We start from the raw sequence: 15,752 nt of genomic DNA on the forward strand, positions 1-15,752 counted from the left end.
AAATATGCTCTCATTCCTCTTTCCTTTTACATGCAAATAATATGATATACTGGGAAGTTATCCTTAAAAGTCAGCCCACTTTCATGGCCCAGGTAAAGTGGAAAATAATCATTCTTGGTACTCTGCAGATTAGGTGTCAATCTCCAAAGTCTCTTCCTAGACAATCCTTAGCAGCCAGAAAAGATGATTTTTGACCTTGAAGATTTTAGCATTGCAAATCCAAGAATATGAGCAAATGCATTTTGTTTTTAGTAAAATGTGAGTTTGCATCCACCCCAGAGTGGCAACTGAACACCATGACATCTGACTGTATTAGCGATGTAGAGAACTGAAGGGAAATCCTTTCTCTCTTACAATGAGGAAACAAAAAGCCTATAGCCTATATTCCACGAAAAGAAAAAAAAAAAAAAAAGTGATTCCAGGATAATAAATCTTATTTTAAAGAGAGAATTGACCCAATGGGTTTAGAGAATAAAAGAGAAGTCTAAATATAGTACCAGCTTCGTCAATATGTTTCTTAACATATTGCTGCTTATGAGAGTTTAAAGACAAGTGTGAGAGAATAAAGTGTCTGTGTGTGCTTTTACGTGAGGGCGCATATGAGTGTGTGTGAGTGTGAGTGTGTGTTCATGGCAGGAGGCGTGGCGGTGAAAACATGAAGCATAGTTAGAAAACCCCTTACTCATTTTGAGCACTCCCAGGGCAGCTACCCCGGCCCCAGAAAGAGAAGGGAACGTGAGAGCAGGCACAAAGGTCGTTGCCTTGACTGACGTGAAGCGACCGACCCGCTAGCAGAGACTTTTCTCCTTGGCAGCCAACAACCTGCAGCGGGAAAGGCGGGCGGGGGAGGAAACCCCGAGGAGGCGCTCCCGGCCGCCTCTTTGCTGAGATAGCAGGAGCGGCAGCCTGCGGAGCCACGAGCGCAGCGTCACCGAGCCGGTGCGGGTGCAGGGGCGCTCTGGAAGGCGCAGAGGCCCGGGGGCGCTGGTGCGGAGGAGTCGCCCGCGCTGCAGGACGCCGCGCCGCCCGAGCGCCACGGGCCGGTCCGGCAACGGGAGGACCCGGCGGCCCAGCGCTGCCCGGCGCCGTGCCTCGAGCACCTGCCTGGCGCACGGCGGGCGACGGAAAGACCCCAGAGAGCTCGGCCTGTTGTCCCGCTCTCTAACAACAGCCTGTGCCGGAGCCGGGAGAAGGCGACCATTTCAATTCTCCGCCGGACTGGAATTTTTCTTCTCACAATTTGGGGAAGCCCGAGTGGAGGTCAGAGGGGCAGGCGAGGATCTCAAAAAGAGGCCGAGGGCTGTGAACGTGGCCACCCCCTCCCCTATTGCTGGAAAATCTCCTTGACATTTTTTACACTTTGAAGAAGCTGCAGCTGGTGTCGTCGGAAAAGGGGGTGGGAAAAAGGAGAGGGGGCGGGGAGAGCACGGAGACACAGCCAAGAGCCAGGAGCGGCGCCTCCTCGCCTGCCAATCCTGGCACCTGTTCACCGAGCCACTGCACCGAGGAGGACCCCACTCCGGGCGAACCCTGGGCTCGAAGCCACGGACGCTCAGCCCCTGGGCAGCGGGTTCTCGCCGGAGGGACCTGCAACCGCCCACTCGGCCGCCGCCTGCAGCCGCGGGAGCGCACTGCCCCTCCGAACCGCCCGCTGCGCCCCGGTCCCCGGGGATCCTCGCCCAGGAGAGGCGCGGCAGCGGGCAGGGGGTGTCACGGAGTTGGGTGCAAGATTCGCCTTTTCCGCTCGGATCTTCTCCGCCCAGGATTCATTGTCTGTGGAGCCTTCTGGGGGTGGGGAGGGAGCTGCGCCTCCGCCGCCGCCGCTGCCTCTGCTGCCGCGGTCGCTAGCGCGGCGCGCAGGGCAGGCGGAAGCTGGGCAGTGGATGCGCTCCTGCCTCCCCCGCCAGCGCTTCGGGCTTCCCCTCGGCCGCTTCCCGCCGGAACCTCTCCAGGTGTCCACCTGAAGGGCACGGGCATCATGGTCTAACGTGGCACCTGCCTGGAATCTCCTCTTTCTCCTCTTCTCCTGCTTCACCCCTCCTCTCCTCCGAGGACCCTCGTGCCCACTCCACGGCGGACCCCCGAACACTTTAAGGAATAACCCTTGGCAGCTGCACGCTTCACTCTCCGGAACCTCATGGGCAGTTTCTCCCGCCGGCGATGTGAGTAGGACACTATCGCTCGGTGGCCAAGGGGGTTGCGGGGGCCTCGCCGCGACAGCCACAGCGTCCGAGGTGTGGGACCCGGGTGGCCGACGGGGGCGGGGGTGGGAGGACCGGAGCCTTCGGCGCTCTCTGGGAGCTGCTTGCGCGGTGGCCCGCGGAGGCGGCGGAGAGGTGGTAGGTTGAGGGGCATTTAGAATGGGGTGCTAGCTGTGCGGGTGCAGGGGAGCGCCGAGTGGCCTGGGCTGGAGGGTGAGCTTAAAGGGTTACATACTGCAAAAAGGAAAGGTAAAGAGCTAGATTGGGGTGCTGGTCCTGGGACCGTTGGTTGAGCTGAGATTGATCTTAGTTCTTTATTATCTTGGGTATCTCCAGTCAGTTTTTTCCTGGAGGTGTCTGAAGGATGAAGCGCTCGTTTGATATTCTCTCTCTCTCTCTCTCTCTCTCTCTCTCGCACACACACACACACACACACACACACACACTTGTGGCAGGTCGCGTTTGTCCCTTTATCTTAGAAGCTGTAGTATTCCTGTTTGATGTCTATTTGTTTGAAAAATACAATTAGAAAATCTTTATGCCTTTGGGGATTGAAGGGAACGGGTGGGGTTTTGGGGAGGGGATGAAGGGGAAGAAGGAGTATGAGAGACTGGAAGACCGAAAGAACTGGGGGAGCGATGGAGCGAAAGCTTTCTCCCTGGGAGTCAGGGAAAGCGATGTCTCCTTCCCCCTAAGCTAGACAACTCCTGCCCACACATCTTCTTTGTGTTGCACGGCGAAGCTGGTGAGCCAGCACTATTCCCAATCCCAGGGCTCAGCCCCCTTCAGCATCTTGCATGCTCCTCTTAGAGTCATTAAGGATGCAGGACTAGTTTCAGATCCTACGTGGAAAGAGGGAGGGCAGCACATTAACATTACGATAACCATAGCACCTTAGCTCACGGACAACTAAATTGGCTGCCACAGGGTGTCCTGCCTTACAGTTTGCAGAGTCAAGAATGGGGGTGAGGGAATGCGGCTTGTACAGAATGCCTTTAAAAAGAGTGTGACTTAATAATAACGGAGATGGCTGCAAAATTGCTTCATTATACTACTTCTTGCCCATCAGGGCTGCATAAAGGACCCGCCTCCGCCCTCTCCCTCACTGTCTCCTCCCCATCAAGTCACAAAGCGAGCGGGCTGGGCGAGAGGGCGCAGCGCCAGGCAGAGAAGGGAAGGGTCACTTTCACAACTCCCGGGAATCGGCTTCAGGAAGGAACCATCTGAGACTCCCACGACTCCCACGTTCCTTTCGAAGTTCTCCTTCAAAAGAAATTAGAAAAGGTGTGCGTATGGGCGGGTGGGGGGGGTACGCTCAGTGAGACATAAAAGGTCCTCCACCTGCTCTTTTCCATTACTTTCCCAATACATTTTCCAATTTACCTGCAGTGGTAACTGGGTCACCACGTCAAGATGTGTACCTGTTTACATTGAAATGTGGTTCTCTTGGTAGATGAAAAGCAATTTGTATGTGAGCATATTTTAACCTAGGTAAAATTTCTAAGCACAGTAGAGATTTTATAGCGTGGGCGAGAAGTGTGCATTCCAGTGAAAGCAGGACACGTGATCTCCAACAGGAGAGATACAGTATTAGGAACTCGATTTTCTTTGTTCCAGGCTGAGCCTATGAGATGTTCAGCATCCCTGTTGCTTAAGTCCTCCTTTAAGAGGGAAAAATAATAAAGTTGAAGGGGGCGAGAATAGAATGTGGAGAAGCACAGATACCTGTCAAGGGTTTGGACCTTCTGCTCTGCCACCCACCTCTCCTCTTTTACTGCCCACCTTCCACCCACCCCCGCCCCTCGCCCCAGCTAGCCCCCTATTTAAAAGTGAGGCATTCCTTCTGGGAGACGTGGCGGAAAAGTTCTCCAGCCCCTGCACACGTGGGTTCTCTAGCGCCTCAGAACCTGCTGCGTTTCTCAACAGATTCTGCCACCTCCCCAGTCCAAGTGTCACGCCTCCATCCAGGCGTCTTGAACTGACTTCACAGACTCTAAGAGAAACACCACGAGATTTTGTGCAAAAGACAGTAGAGCAGAGTCACATCCCTGCTTCTTGGAAACCATTGATCGCACCGGGAAAGAATGAGAAAGTAGGGATGTAGGAATGATTTTAATTTTCCTTAAAAGTAAGTCATATGATTAAAGTATATTGAGAGTGGTGTTTAGCGCTCTTTGCGTTTTGGACTCCCGGGGAGTGTATCACGCATGTGGAATGTCCTGGGGTGTGATTATTTATTAATTTAATGGAGGTAGAACTTGTTCTAGACCCACCATTTAATTAGTTCCCTGACTTGGAGATCTCTTATTTCATTTTTCACTCCATGTTTTATAAGCGATCTTAATGGGCTGAAGTTTTTAGAAATGTGGGCTATTTCTGTCCTGTGCTGCATTGCATCATACTAATATGTGTTGGTAAGGAAAGCAGAGTCAATTTCCATGGCATATTATGAAGTGAGAGTTCTTTATACAGTTTTAAAAATACTTGACTGCCCAAGAAAAGATGTGTACTTACCATGGTAACCCTTACATTCCCCATCACGTGTGCCTGCACATATGCAGCTTCAGAATTAGAAACCACTTCTTAAAGAAATAAACCTGCTTCAGTTACAGTAGCCATGTTTTATTCTGAATTTTAGTGCTGCTTTAGGCTGGCATTAAAATTTTCTTAATTAAAAATCTCATTCCACTTTTGTTTGTAAGCTTTTAATTTTTCTGCTTCCTCTATAAAATATAGAACATAGCTTAAAGTGCTTTTGTGCATCTGTATTTTTGTGTGCTTTTGATTTTAAAAAATTGCAAAGATATAGATTAATATCACTATGAATTTTTATCAATTATGAAATCATTAAATGACTGTATTATCCACATGGTGTTAATTCCCAGGGGTATTTCTTAGATCTCTCTCATTTGCAGTTCATAGTACATGGTAATACTTGATATAAAAATCTAGTTTCTTTAATCATGACTTAAAATGTCCACCTTTTAAAAATAGTTGAAAAAATAAATAAGACAGTTGAAAATTTGAAGATAAGTTATGTTTTCATTGATGTATCAAAATTACACCTATTTTTACTATAATTTTATCTTCTGATGACTGTTGCCCCAGTATAAGGATGGATCCCTCATTCCATGATATTATAATTTCATGTCATATCCAAATTAACAGAGTGCACAAAGAGTAACCAACTACTGATAAATTACCATCTGAGTTATTTCTGGATCCATATTCCATTCTTTTTCCTTCACATAAATTATTTCATAATTTTTGGAAAATTCTTCATTTAGAGTATGCTATTCATTAAGTATAATAATTATAACAACCACATAACCAATAAAAGACATTACTTGGAGTATTTTGGTCTCTCCAGTAAGAATGGCTGCTTTGTAGAGTATCATCCACATTCTTTTTTGGCTGGGTCTAGTCAGTCACGTGAATTGGCAAGATGGTTTTGGGGGAAACGTTAATTCACATCTGTGACACAGAACAGACCTTTAGTTTGTGCCAAGCCAAATGACCATTAAGTAATTCATATCTTCAAGGAAGGACATATTGAAGATGATTCTAGGATCTTCTGAGAACCTTGACATTTTTACTTTGAAGCTGTTTACTACATCAGTATTCAGTGGAGGGTTTTTAATGTCTCAGGATTAAAAATCGGAATTTTAAGATGAAAATAGCAATTTGACCATATAGTGTAGCTATTAAATTCTACTCTGAGGAACCACAAAATCAGAAAGGAGATGCCTAGATGGTAGGTTTTGTATATATGTTAAAATACTGATTCGTGAATTGTCAATGAAAACTCAAATTTTAAAGTGGTACTCTAAATCAACAATGTTTGAAAAATGATGGCCACAAAACAGTAACATTTTTCCTTTATGAAGTTTTTAGCCAGGTTCTGTGAATAGGGTTTGAATCATTAGAAATATCCATGTTTTTATAGAAAATACTCTAGTGAATTATCCTGAGGTAGTGAAAGAGGATTAAGAAAACCATAGGTACTACCAGAATTAACAAGTGATCCTGGTAATACAAACCAGCCTCTTTTAATGCTGTAAAATACAAGTAGTAATAATTGCTAATTTATAATTCTAGTACATAGCAAATAATAAGACAAAATGGTACATTTTAGAAGAGTGCAACATAAACTTTTTGGTACAAATGAGGTTTTCTATAGTAATGTGTGTGTGTGGGGGGGTATATGTCGTGATGGCATAGTATGTTTTTAAGGTATGCCATTTAAATAGTTAAATATGTTTATTTCCTATCTTGGAATTAAGTGATATGCTTAAAATTCTTGAGCTTTTGTGGTCAGGAACTGCCCCTTGTCATCTGGCTTCTCTTACCATAGTGTATAATTATAGTAACAGCTACCAGCTCCTAAAGACCTACCATGAGTCAGGTGCCTTAGTTCAAAATAATCCTTTAAGAAGCATTATTCTCACCATTTGAAAGATTAGAAAATTTAGGTTCAAGGGCAGAAGTGATACGTCCATGGCACATAGCTACAAGGGGATGATTTAAACCCAGAGTTGGCTCCTGTACCATTTTCTCCATACTATGCCTTCTCCTTCATAGGCAAAAATTCATGCTTGTTAGATGACAGAAATCTGTAGCTCATTGAATTATTTCCTAATGAATAAAAAAAACTTAATATTTTGAAACAACTTTTCAAAGTGATCGACATATTTGGCAATAGTGCACCATATTACTTTTGTGACCATTTAATATTGGTACAGAAGATACTGCTGCTTATCTTCCTGGCATAATTAATTCATGACAGAAACATTTAATAAACTATTAGAATCTGTCATATAAAAGTACATTAAGGAAGTTTTCAATAAAGCAATTTTGAGTCAATAGTTGTCATATCTACTTTGAAATTGTGATTTGATATATAAACCTCTGGAGAAGTATCATATATGCTATGTAAATTATTAACCATAACAGAAAAATTATCATTTGTTATTCAATGATGCATGGAAAAATTATTAAATAAATTTAATAACCCAAAGGATTTCCTGCATATACTCACTTTCACTATACTGTTCACTGCTTGATAAATTACTTAAAATCTCTGTAGAAAAATATTATTTCACTTTAATAAACATGAAAGCAATAGTAGTTACCAGAGATGAAGCAGTGAAATTTATATTAGCATTGACATGATTTACTTAAATATTTTAACACTAGCGTAGATGCTTAACATTGTTTAAAGACTTCATTTACTGGCTTCTTAAGGATGCAGTTTCTTCAGCTGTGCCAGGGTACTTTTGCTCTACATGAAGTTCAGTAAGTTTGAGAGCATGTTTAACTTCAGGTGATGGTGATACCAGGCCCAAGGTGGTAGCATAACAAATTTGTTAAGAGCAAGGGAATGGCAGGATATATGTGTAAGTGTGTGTGTGGTGTGTGTGTGTGTGTGTATGTTCAGATGGAGAGAATTAAACTTTGTGCTCTTCAAGAGGTAAAATAGTATGAGAACAAGTGAGACTCTGTAGGTTTCAGTTATACAAAAGAGGTAGGTGACCTGAAAAGAAAAATACTGGTAGTGTAAGTACTATCATTATGAGATTTTCACAGGGAGAAAGAGAAGGAGGTGGTACTGTGGAATACAGAGCTAGCAGAGGAAAAGATGGGAAAAACAGTCTAAGAGAGCATTTGATTTAATTCCCCAAGAAAAGAATTACAGGCTTTTATGCTATTATTATACTAAAAGAGATAAATATAGGTTTGTGTAGTGGCAAAATATTTTATAGATGGCTGTTTGCATTATGAAATTATTTGGTAATGGAAGGAAAGGCAAGAAATGAACCTTACTGAGATAGTGCCTAAATGTTATAAAGACCTTTGCTGTACTAAAGGTGAGTAATGGATACAAAGCTAAAATGTGTCATCTGAATTTGAAGAATTAATGTGACACAAATGGTGTAACTAAAATAATTTAAAAGTGCAAATAATTAGACTTCTTGAATATTAACTGATTAGGTTTTCTGCATCTAATGCATTCACCATTGCAGTTCTTACCATGAGTAGGCATCTTACAGAGTCATTAGAATGGAGATGTACCTCCGACCACATATTCTTAGCACTGACATCACACTGAATATTTATTCTGGTGTTATTCTGAGTTGGTGTAACTCAAGACATGAAAAAAATTTTCTTCCCTACTTCAAGTGTGATTAATTTCTTAAGACAATTATAAAAGCTATTATAATTAAATCAAATACCTACTTAAACTTCGAGTGATCGTTAAATATTAGCAATATCCTTAGGGTAATACCATATTGTTGAACATTGAGCATACCACACACATACACATACAGCTGTAATTGCTCTGTTTTATGATATTATGATACATACTCTCACATAGCTGTCATCTTACTATTTCATGAGTTCATAACATTTCAGAGAGGGAAAAGACTTTAGAGGGTCTTATTTTACAAAAGAGGAAACTAAGCCCAGATAAGTGTGCTTTCTTGTACAAGGTCATACATCTGTTAGTGAGAGAAACATAAATAGAACCAGATCTCTTGGCTTCCAACCTCAGCCACTAAAACCACACCCTTGGAACTACTGGAGATTTTACACTTTAGCAAGAGGAAATAAGGATGAAAACCTTAGTCTACTAAATTCAGTTAATGAAGTCAGCCAACATGATGACCCACCCAAAATACATTTCTTTCTCATTTCATTTTTGGCTTGAATTTTGGCCTGAGTTTTTATTTAGCCTAAGTTTTTTGGACAATTGCCTTATCTTTCCACTTTGATTTGACTATTTAGGCAGTTTAATTCTATAAATTTACCATCTGTTAAGTATTCTATTTTTAAAAAGGTACCATTATTTAAGAAATATGGAATTAATTTCACTAATATTAAAGCATTCTAAGTTTGGATACTACAGCCTTTTTAATGAAAATTAAAATGTTCTTTTAAATTATTGATCTATTTAGAATAATGCCAACTGAATATTAGATGATGGAGAAGTGTTCAATTCCTTTTAAATAAATGAGTTTTCTTCTAAATTTGCTAATTTCATTAAGGATAATCAATGATTTTTCTTACCAGAAAACAAGAATTATTTGAAGTGAGGTTAGGCCTTTCTATAAAATACTGCCTTGAATATTGATTAGGAAAAATTTTTAATCAGGAAAATAAAATATGATATAGTTGAAATTTTTAAAAACATACTCATTTCTGTCAATTTTTTTTACATTACAAAGTTATATTTTGAAGATTCCTTTGAAATAATAAATTCCCTCTTACTGCTAAATATCTATTTACTTATCTGTTATGTTATGACTGTTATGACTTTAAAGAAGGGAATTCTCTGTTCTTTCATGAGACAAATTGAAACAAATGTTTCTCATTTAATGTTTTCTCTAATGCTAAAATTCTGGATACATTTTACCTAGAATCTTCAGTTACTGGGAAACTTAAGACAAGATGTTTTCTAACCTACTACCAAAACATATTAGCAACAATTATAAAACATTTTTGAAATGATGATGTACATCTCTTAAAATATGTATTTGGCTTATAAATAATGGCATACAGAAATATCTACAAACAAAAGTATTTACTTAACAAGACTACCTGCATAGCCACATCTCATAACCATTTTTAAAGGACAAATGAAAACTTCTTAGTGTAGCAATAATGGTTAAAAATGAAGAAAGAAATATGGTGACTAAATTAGTTCATTACATATCAGAACATTAGCTCTGCTTTTCATTTGTGGAATGGTTCTTATTCATGCCAGCTTTCAGTGTACTGTTCTGGGACTCGTGGGTGTGATAGAATGGAACATATTTCTGTATCTGTGAATATAATCCCACACACCATTTTACATGACAAAATCTGAATGTCCTAAGACTAGGTGTTAAAGGTAAGACATGATGTCAACCTTTACCCATCCAGGGTTTGAATTACCTCCACAATAATGCTTGTTTTGTCTTTCAAATTATCTAATGCTATTTAAAGAGATGTTATTTAGACAGGTACTTCAAGGAGTAAGGGATTTTTTGCATTTGCTTCCTTGCTTGCTAGCTTGCTTATTTTCTCACTTGCTTGCTTTTTCTATCTCGATATAACTAAGGTTTGCTTCCTGCAGAATAAAAGCAAGCTGCTGAAACTCAAACATAGTGGATACCAAAGTGGGATATGAACAAGGGGAGAGGTGCAAAGGTGATGTATTCTTTGTACTTTGGTACAGAAACTACTAGAACTGCAACGTATATTTATTTTCTATATAAAAATTATGAAGAAAATAAGCTTTATTAGTAAATATAGTTATTAATATAGTTACTAAATATAGTTATTAATAGTTAATAAATATATGAATTAACAGATGAGGTACATGCTTATTTATGAAAATATATTGGAAAAACTAGGAAGATGGGTAATTGAGAATGCATTTATCTTAAAGTCTAAAATGTGCTGGTGAGTAAAAAGTTAGAGCATGGTTTGTACAAACAGTGTTTAATGTCTGCTTTTCCTAAATATAATTGTATATATGTCAAGCTCTTAGTCCTAGGTACATTCTCTATGCATCCTATCCTAAATACACCCTCTGGGCCAGGCCAAGGGCCCTTGTCTCCTGGGACAGTTGGCAAGATATATATCTTCTCTACTCTTTGTTAATTAGCATAAATTCAGCTGTGAACACAAGGTGTAATAGGGACTGCTAATGGAATAACATCAGTCTCTTTGCACACAGTCTTGGGGATGCACTTGTCACCCCTTTTGGCTCTGCATGTGACCAGGACAGCCCCAAAGCTCAAGGGTACATGTCTTCTTTGCATGTGTAAAGTTATCCACGATTTTTAGAATGGAATATATTCTTAATCTTCTTCTCCTTTTTCCAAGTAGAATTTCTTTGTATGATAATGTGTGAAAGATAGATAGTAATGAAGAAAAAAGAAAATTGAATTTGGATTCTGGGAATATGGATGAATAGTTTCTTGTCTTAAATGTCACTTAATGTTTTAATATTTTTGCTTAACAATGGATAAAATAGTATATTTTTGTTATAAAAAGTAGGACATTTATTGAGAGTCAAGAATTATAGTCTGATGGACTCACATTATAAAAAGTAATATAATAGCTTCTGGTATTTACACTGAGAAGGAAGGCAACAAAAAAACCCTATGATGTTACTTGAAAGGTTTTACACTCTCTTCTGGATCTGAAACAAGTGAGAAATTTACCCTTAAGCTGAGTAAAGATCACTGTTAAGTTGGTACATTCTTTTTAGACTGCTTAGTTAAATGAAATATATATAGACTATTAATATACTTTAATGAAACTTTAGAGTGCTTTGATTACATTTTTTAAAAGATCAAAGCTTTAAATTGTGTGATTTGTGTGATCACCCAAGATCACTGTAAGTTGGTCTTTTGGGGATTCTTCAAAATGTGAATATGTATCATTCTTAGCATCCTTAAATAATTGTTTAAGTGGCTGTCTCCAAAACTAGCACATGTATAGTGGCTCACTTGATTTTTATTCCTAGCATACTAGTTCACAGCATAGTGCAGAAAAAAATTCATGTTGTGTGAATGAATGGTTTCATTTATGCCTCTGAATGTCTCTGACTCTTGCAGCCTTTAGTGTGGTTCCTCTGGATTTCTTCTTCTCTTTCCTTTTTGAGAACATCATAGGATTTAATTCCCCAGTCCCTCTCTGCAGTTAGGCTGACATGTGACTTAATTTGGCCAATGCAATAGGAGCTAAAAGGGAGGAGTATCTCTTTTGAGTAGAAGTATTTATGACCTAGTGCACTATTTGCTCTTCTCCTGATACAGCAATTACAGACACTTTTGTCATGATGGGGCCTCCATCAGCCTGGCCCCTGAACAATTACACTAAATAAAGTCATCTCTTTCAACATGTAGCATGAGCAAGAGTGGATGTGTTGTTGTGTTAAGATTTGGGGGACTGTTTGTTACTCAAGATAACCTATACTTTCCTTCCTTCCAAATTCACTGAGTGAAATTCTAGTGAAAGAATCTTGATGTCCAGTTTATGGTGTCACAATTACAGGGCTGTTATATGGGCATGCCTCTAGTTTACATTTTAATATAAAATTGTATTCAACTCCCACATATATGCTGTCTACAAGAGACCCACTTCAGACCTAGGGACACATACAGACTGAAAGTGAGGGGATGGAAAAAGAGATTCCATGCAAATGGAAATCAAAAGAAAGCTAGGGTAGCAATACTCATATCAGATAAAATAGACTTTAAAATAAGACTGTTACAAGAGACAAGGAAGGACACTACATAATGATCAACGGATCAATCCAAGAAGAAGATATAACAATTATAAATATATATGCACCTAACATAGGAGCACCTTAATACATAAGGCAAATGCTAACAGCTATAAAAGAGGAAATTGACAGTAACACAATAATAGTGGGGGACTTTAACACCTCACTTACACCAATGGACAGATCATCCAAACAGAAAATTAATAAGGAGACACAAGCTTTAAATGACACAATAGACCAGATAGATTTAATTGATATATAGGACATTCCATCCGAAAACAGCAGATTACACTTTCTTCTCAAGTGCACACAGAAGATTCTCCAGGATAGATCACATCTTGGGTCACAAATCAAGCCTCGGTAAATTTAAGAAAATTGAAATCATATAAAGCATCTTTCCCGACCACAATGCTATGAAATTAGAAATCAATTACAGGGGAAAAAATGTAAAAAAAATACAAACACATGGAGGCTAAAGAATAATTACTAAATACCCAAGAGATCACTAAAGAAATCAAAAAGGAAATCATAAAATACCTAGAGACAAATGACAATGAAAACACGATGATCCAAAACCTATGGGATGCAGCAAAAGCAGTTCTAAGAGGGAAGTTTATAGCAATACAATCCTACCTCAAGAAATAAGAAAAATTTAACCTTACACCTAAAGGAACTAGAGAAAGAAGAATGAACAAAACCCCAAGTTAGTAGAAGGAAAGAAATCATAAAAATCAGAGCAGAAATAAATGAAATAGAAACAAAGAAAACAATAGCAAAGATCAATACAACTAAAAGCTGGTTCTTTGAGAAATAAACAAAGTTGATAAACCTTTAGCCAGACTCATCAAGAAATAGAGGGATAGGACTCAAATCAATAAAATTAGAAATGAAAAAGGAGAAGTTACAATGGACACTGCAGAAATACAAAGCATCATAAAAGACTACTACAAGCAACCCTATGCCAATAAAATGAACAACCTGGAAGAAATGAAAAAACTCTTAGAAAGATATAACCTTCCAAGACTGAAGCAGGAAGAAATAGAAAATATGAACAGGCCAATCACAAGTAATGAAATTGAAACTGTGATTAAAAATCTTCCAACTTCACAAAAGTCCAGCACCAGATGGCTTCTATCAAACATTTAGAGAAGAGCTAACACCCATCCTTCTGAAACTCTTCCAAAAAATTGCAGAGGAAGGAACACTCCCAAAGTCATTCTACGAGGCCACCATCACCCTGGGCTTTCTATCCTATTCCATTGATCTATATTTCTGTAAAAAAGAAAATTACAGACCAATATCACTGATGCAAAGTATAGATATATAGATGCAAAAATCCTCAACAAAATACTAGCAAACAGAATCCAATAACACATTAAAAGGATCATACACCATGCTCAAGTGGGATTTATCCCAGGGATGCAAGAATTCTTCAATATACACAAATCGATCAATGTGATACACCATATTAAAGAACTGAAGAATAAAAACGATAGGATCATCTCAATAGATGCAGGAAAAGCTTTTGACAAAATTCAACATCCATTTATGATAAAAACTCTCCAGAAAGTGGGCATAGAGGGAACCTACCTCAACATAATAAAGGCCATATATGACAAACCCACAGCAAACATCATTCTCAATGGTGAAAAACTGAAAGCATTTCCTCTAAGATCAGGAACAAGACAAGGATATCCACTCTCGCCACCATCATTCAGCATAGTTTTGGAAGTCCTAGCCACAGCAATCATAGAAGAAAAAGAAATTAAAGAAATACAAATGGGAAAAGAAGAAGTAAAACTGTCACTGTTTGCAGATGACATGATATTATACATTGAGAATCCTAAAGATGCTACCAGAAAACTACTAGAGCTAATCAATGAATTTGGAAAGTTTCAGGATACAAGATTAATGCACAGAAATCTCTTACATTCCTATACACTAACAACAAAAGATCAGAAAGAGAAATTAAGGAAACAATCCCATTCACCATTGCAACAAAAAGAATAAAATAACTAGGAATAAACCCAACTAAGTAGGTAAAAGACCTGTACTCAGAAAAGTATAAGACACTGATGAAAGAAATCAAAGATGACACAGATGGAGAGATATACCATGTTCTTGGATTGGAAGAATCAATATTGTGAAAATGACTATACTACACAAAGCAATCTACAGATTCAGTGCACTCCCTATCAAATTACCAATGGTATTTTTTACAGAACTAGATCAAAAAATCTTAAAATTTGTATGGAGACACAAATGACCCTGAATAGCCAAAGCAATCTTGAGGGTAAAAAAATGAAGCTGGAGGAATCAGACTCCCTGACTTCAGACTATACTACAAAGCTACAGTAATCAAGACAATATGGTATTGGCACAAAAACAGAAATATAGATCAATGGAACAGGATAGAAAGCCCAGAGATAAACCCACACACCTATGGTCAACTAATCTATGACAAAGGAGACAAGAATATACAATGGAGAAAAGACAGTCTCTTCAATAAGTGGTGCTGGGAAAACTGGACACCTACATGTAAAAGAATGAAATTAGAACACTCCCTAACACCATACACAAAAATAAATTCCAAATGGATTAAAGATCTAAATGTAAGACCGGACACTATCAAACTCTTAGAGGAAAACATAGGAAGAACATTCTTTGACATAAATCACAGCAAGATCTTTTTTGACCTATCTCCTAGAATAATGGAAATAAAAACAAAAATAAACAAATGGAACCTAATGAAACTTAAAAGCTTTTGCACAGCAAAGGAAACCATAAACAAGATGAAAAGACATTCCTGAGAATGGGAGAAAATATTTGCAAATGAATCAATGGACAAAGGATTAATCTCCAAAATATATAAACAGCTCATGCAGCTCAATATTAAAAAAAACAAACAACCCAATCAAAAAATGGCCAGAAGCCCTAAATAGACATCTCTCCAAAGAAGACATACAGATGGCCAAGAGGCACATGAAAAGCTGCTCAACATCACTAATTATTAGAGAAATACAAATCACTACTACAATGAGGTATCACCTCACACCAGTCAGAATGGCCATTATCAGAAAATCTACAAACAACAAATGGTGGAGAGGGTGTGGAGAAAAGGGAACCCTCTTGCACTGTTGGTGGGAATGTAAATTGATACAGCCATTATGGAGAACCATATGAAGGTTTCTTTAAAAAGTAGGAATAGAATTACCATATGAACGAGCAATCCCACTACTGGGCATATACCCATAGAAAACTGTAATTCAAAA

The 15,752-nt window shown here is 39.0% G+C and overlaps 1 protein-coding gene across 2 annotated transcripts in view; it reads left to right on the forward strand.

Moving 5' to 3' along the window:
* The first annotated feature begins 944 nt into the window (after window positions 1-944).
* Window positions 945-15,752, forward strand: part of LRRC7 (leucine rich repeat containing 7) — a 508,378-nt gene continuing 493,570 nt past the window's right edge. Inside the window, exon 1 of one of the 2 annotated variants that reach the window (XM_057529777.1) lies at window positions 945-2,162. In XM_057529777.1, coding sequence (XP_057385760.1) covers window positions 2,161-2,162 — 2 coding nt within the window. In that variant the 5' untranslated portion in view covers window positions 945-2,160. Of the gene's footprint in view, window positions 2,163-2,213; window positions 2,235-15,752 lie in introns of those variants that run through there. The other variant, XM_057529769.1, reaches the window with a different exon arrangement.

Source organism: Balaenoptera acutorostrata, chromosome 1, assembly GCF_949987535.1.
Source record: "Balaenoptera acutorostrata chromosome 1, mBalAcu1.1, whole genome shotgun sequence".
Classification (NCBI taxonomy): domain Eukaryota; kingdom Metazoa; phylum Chordata; class Mammalia; order Artiodactyla; family Balaenopteridae; genus Balaenoptera; species Balaenoptera acutorostrata.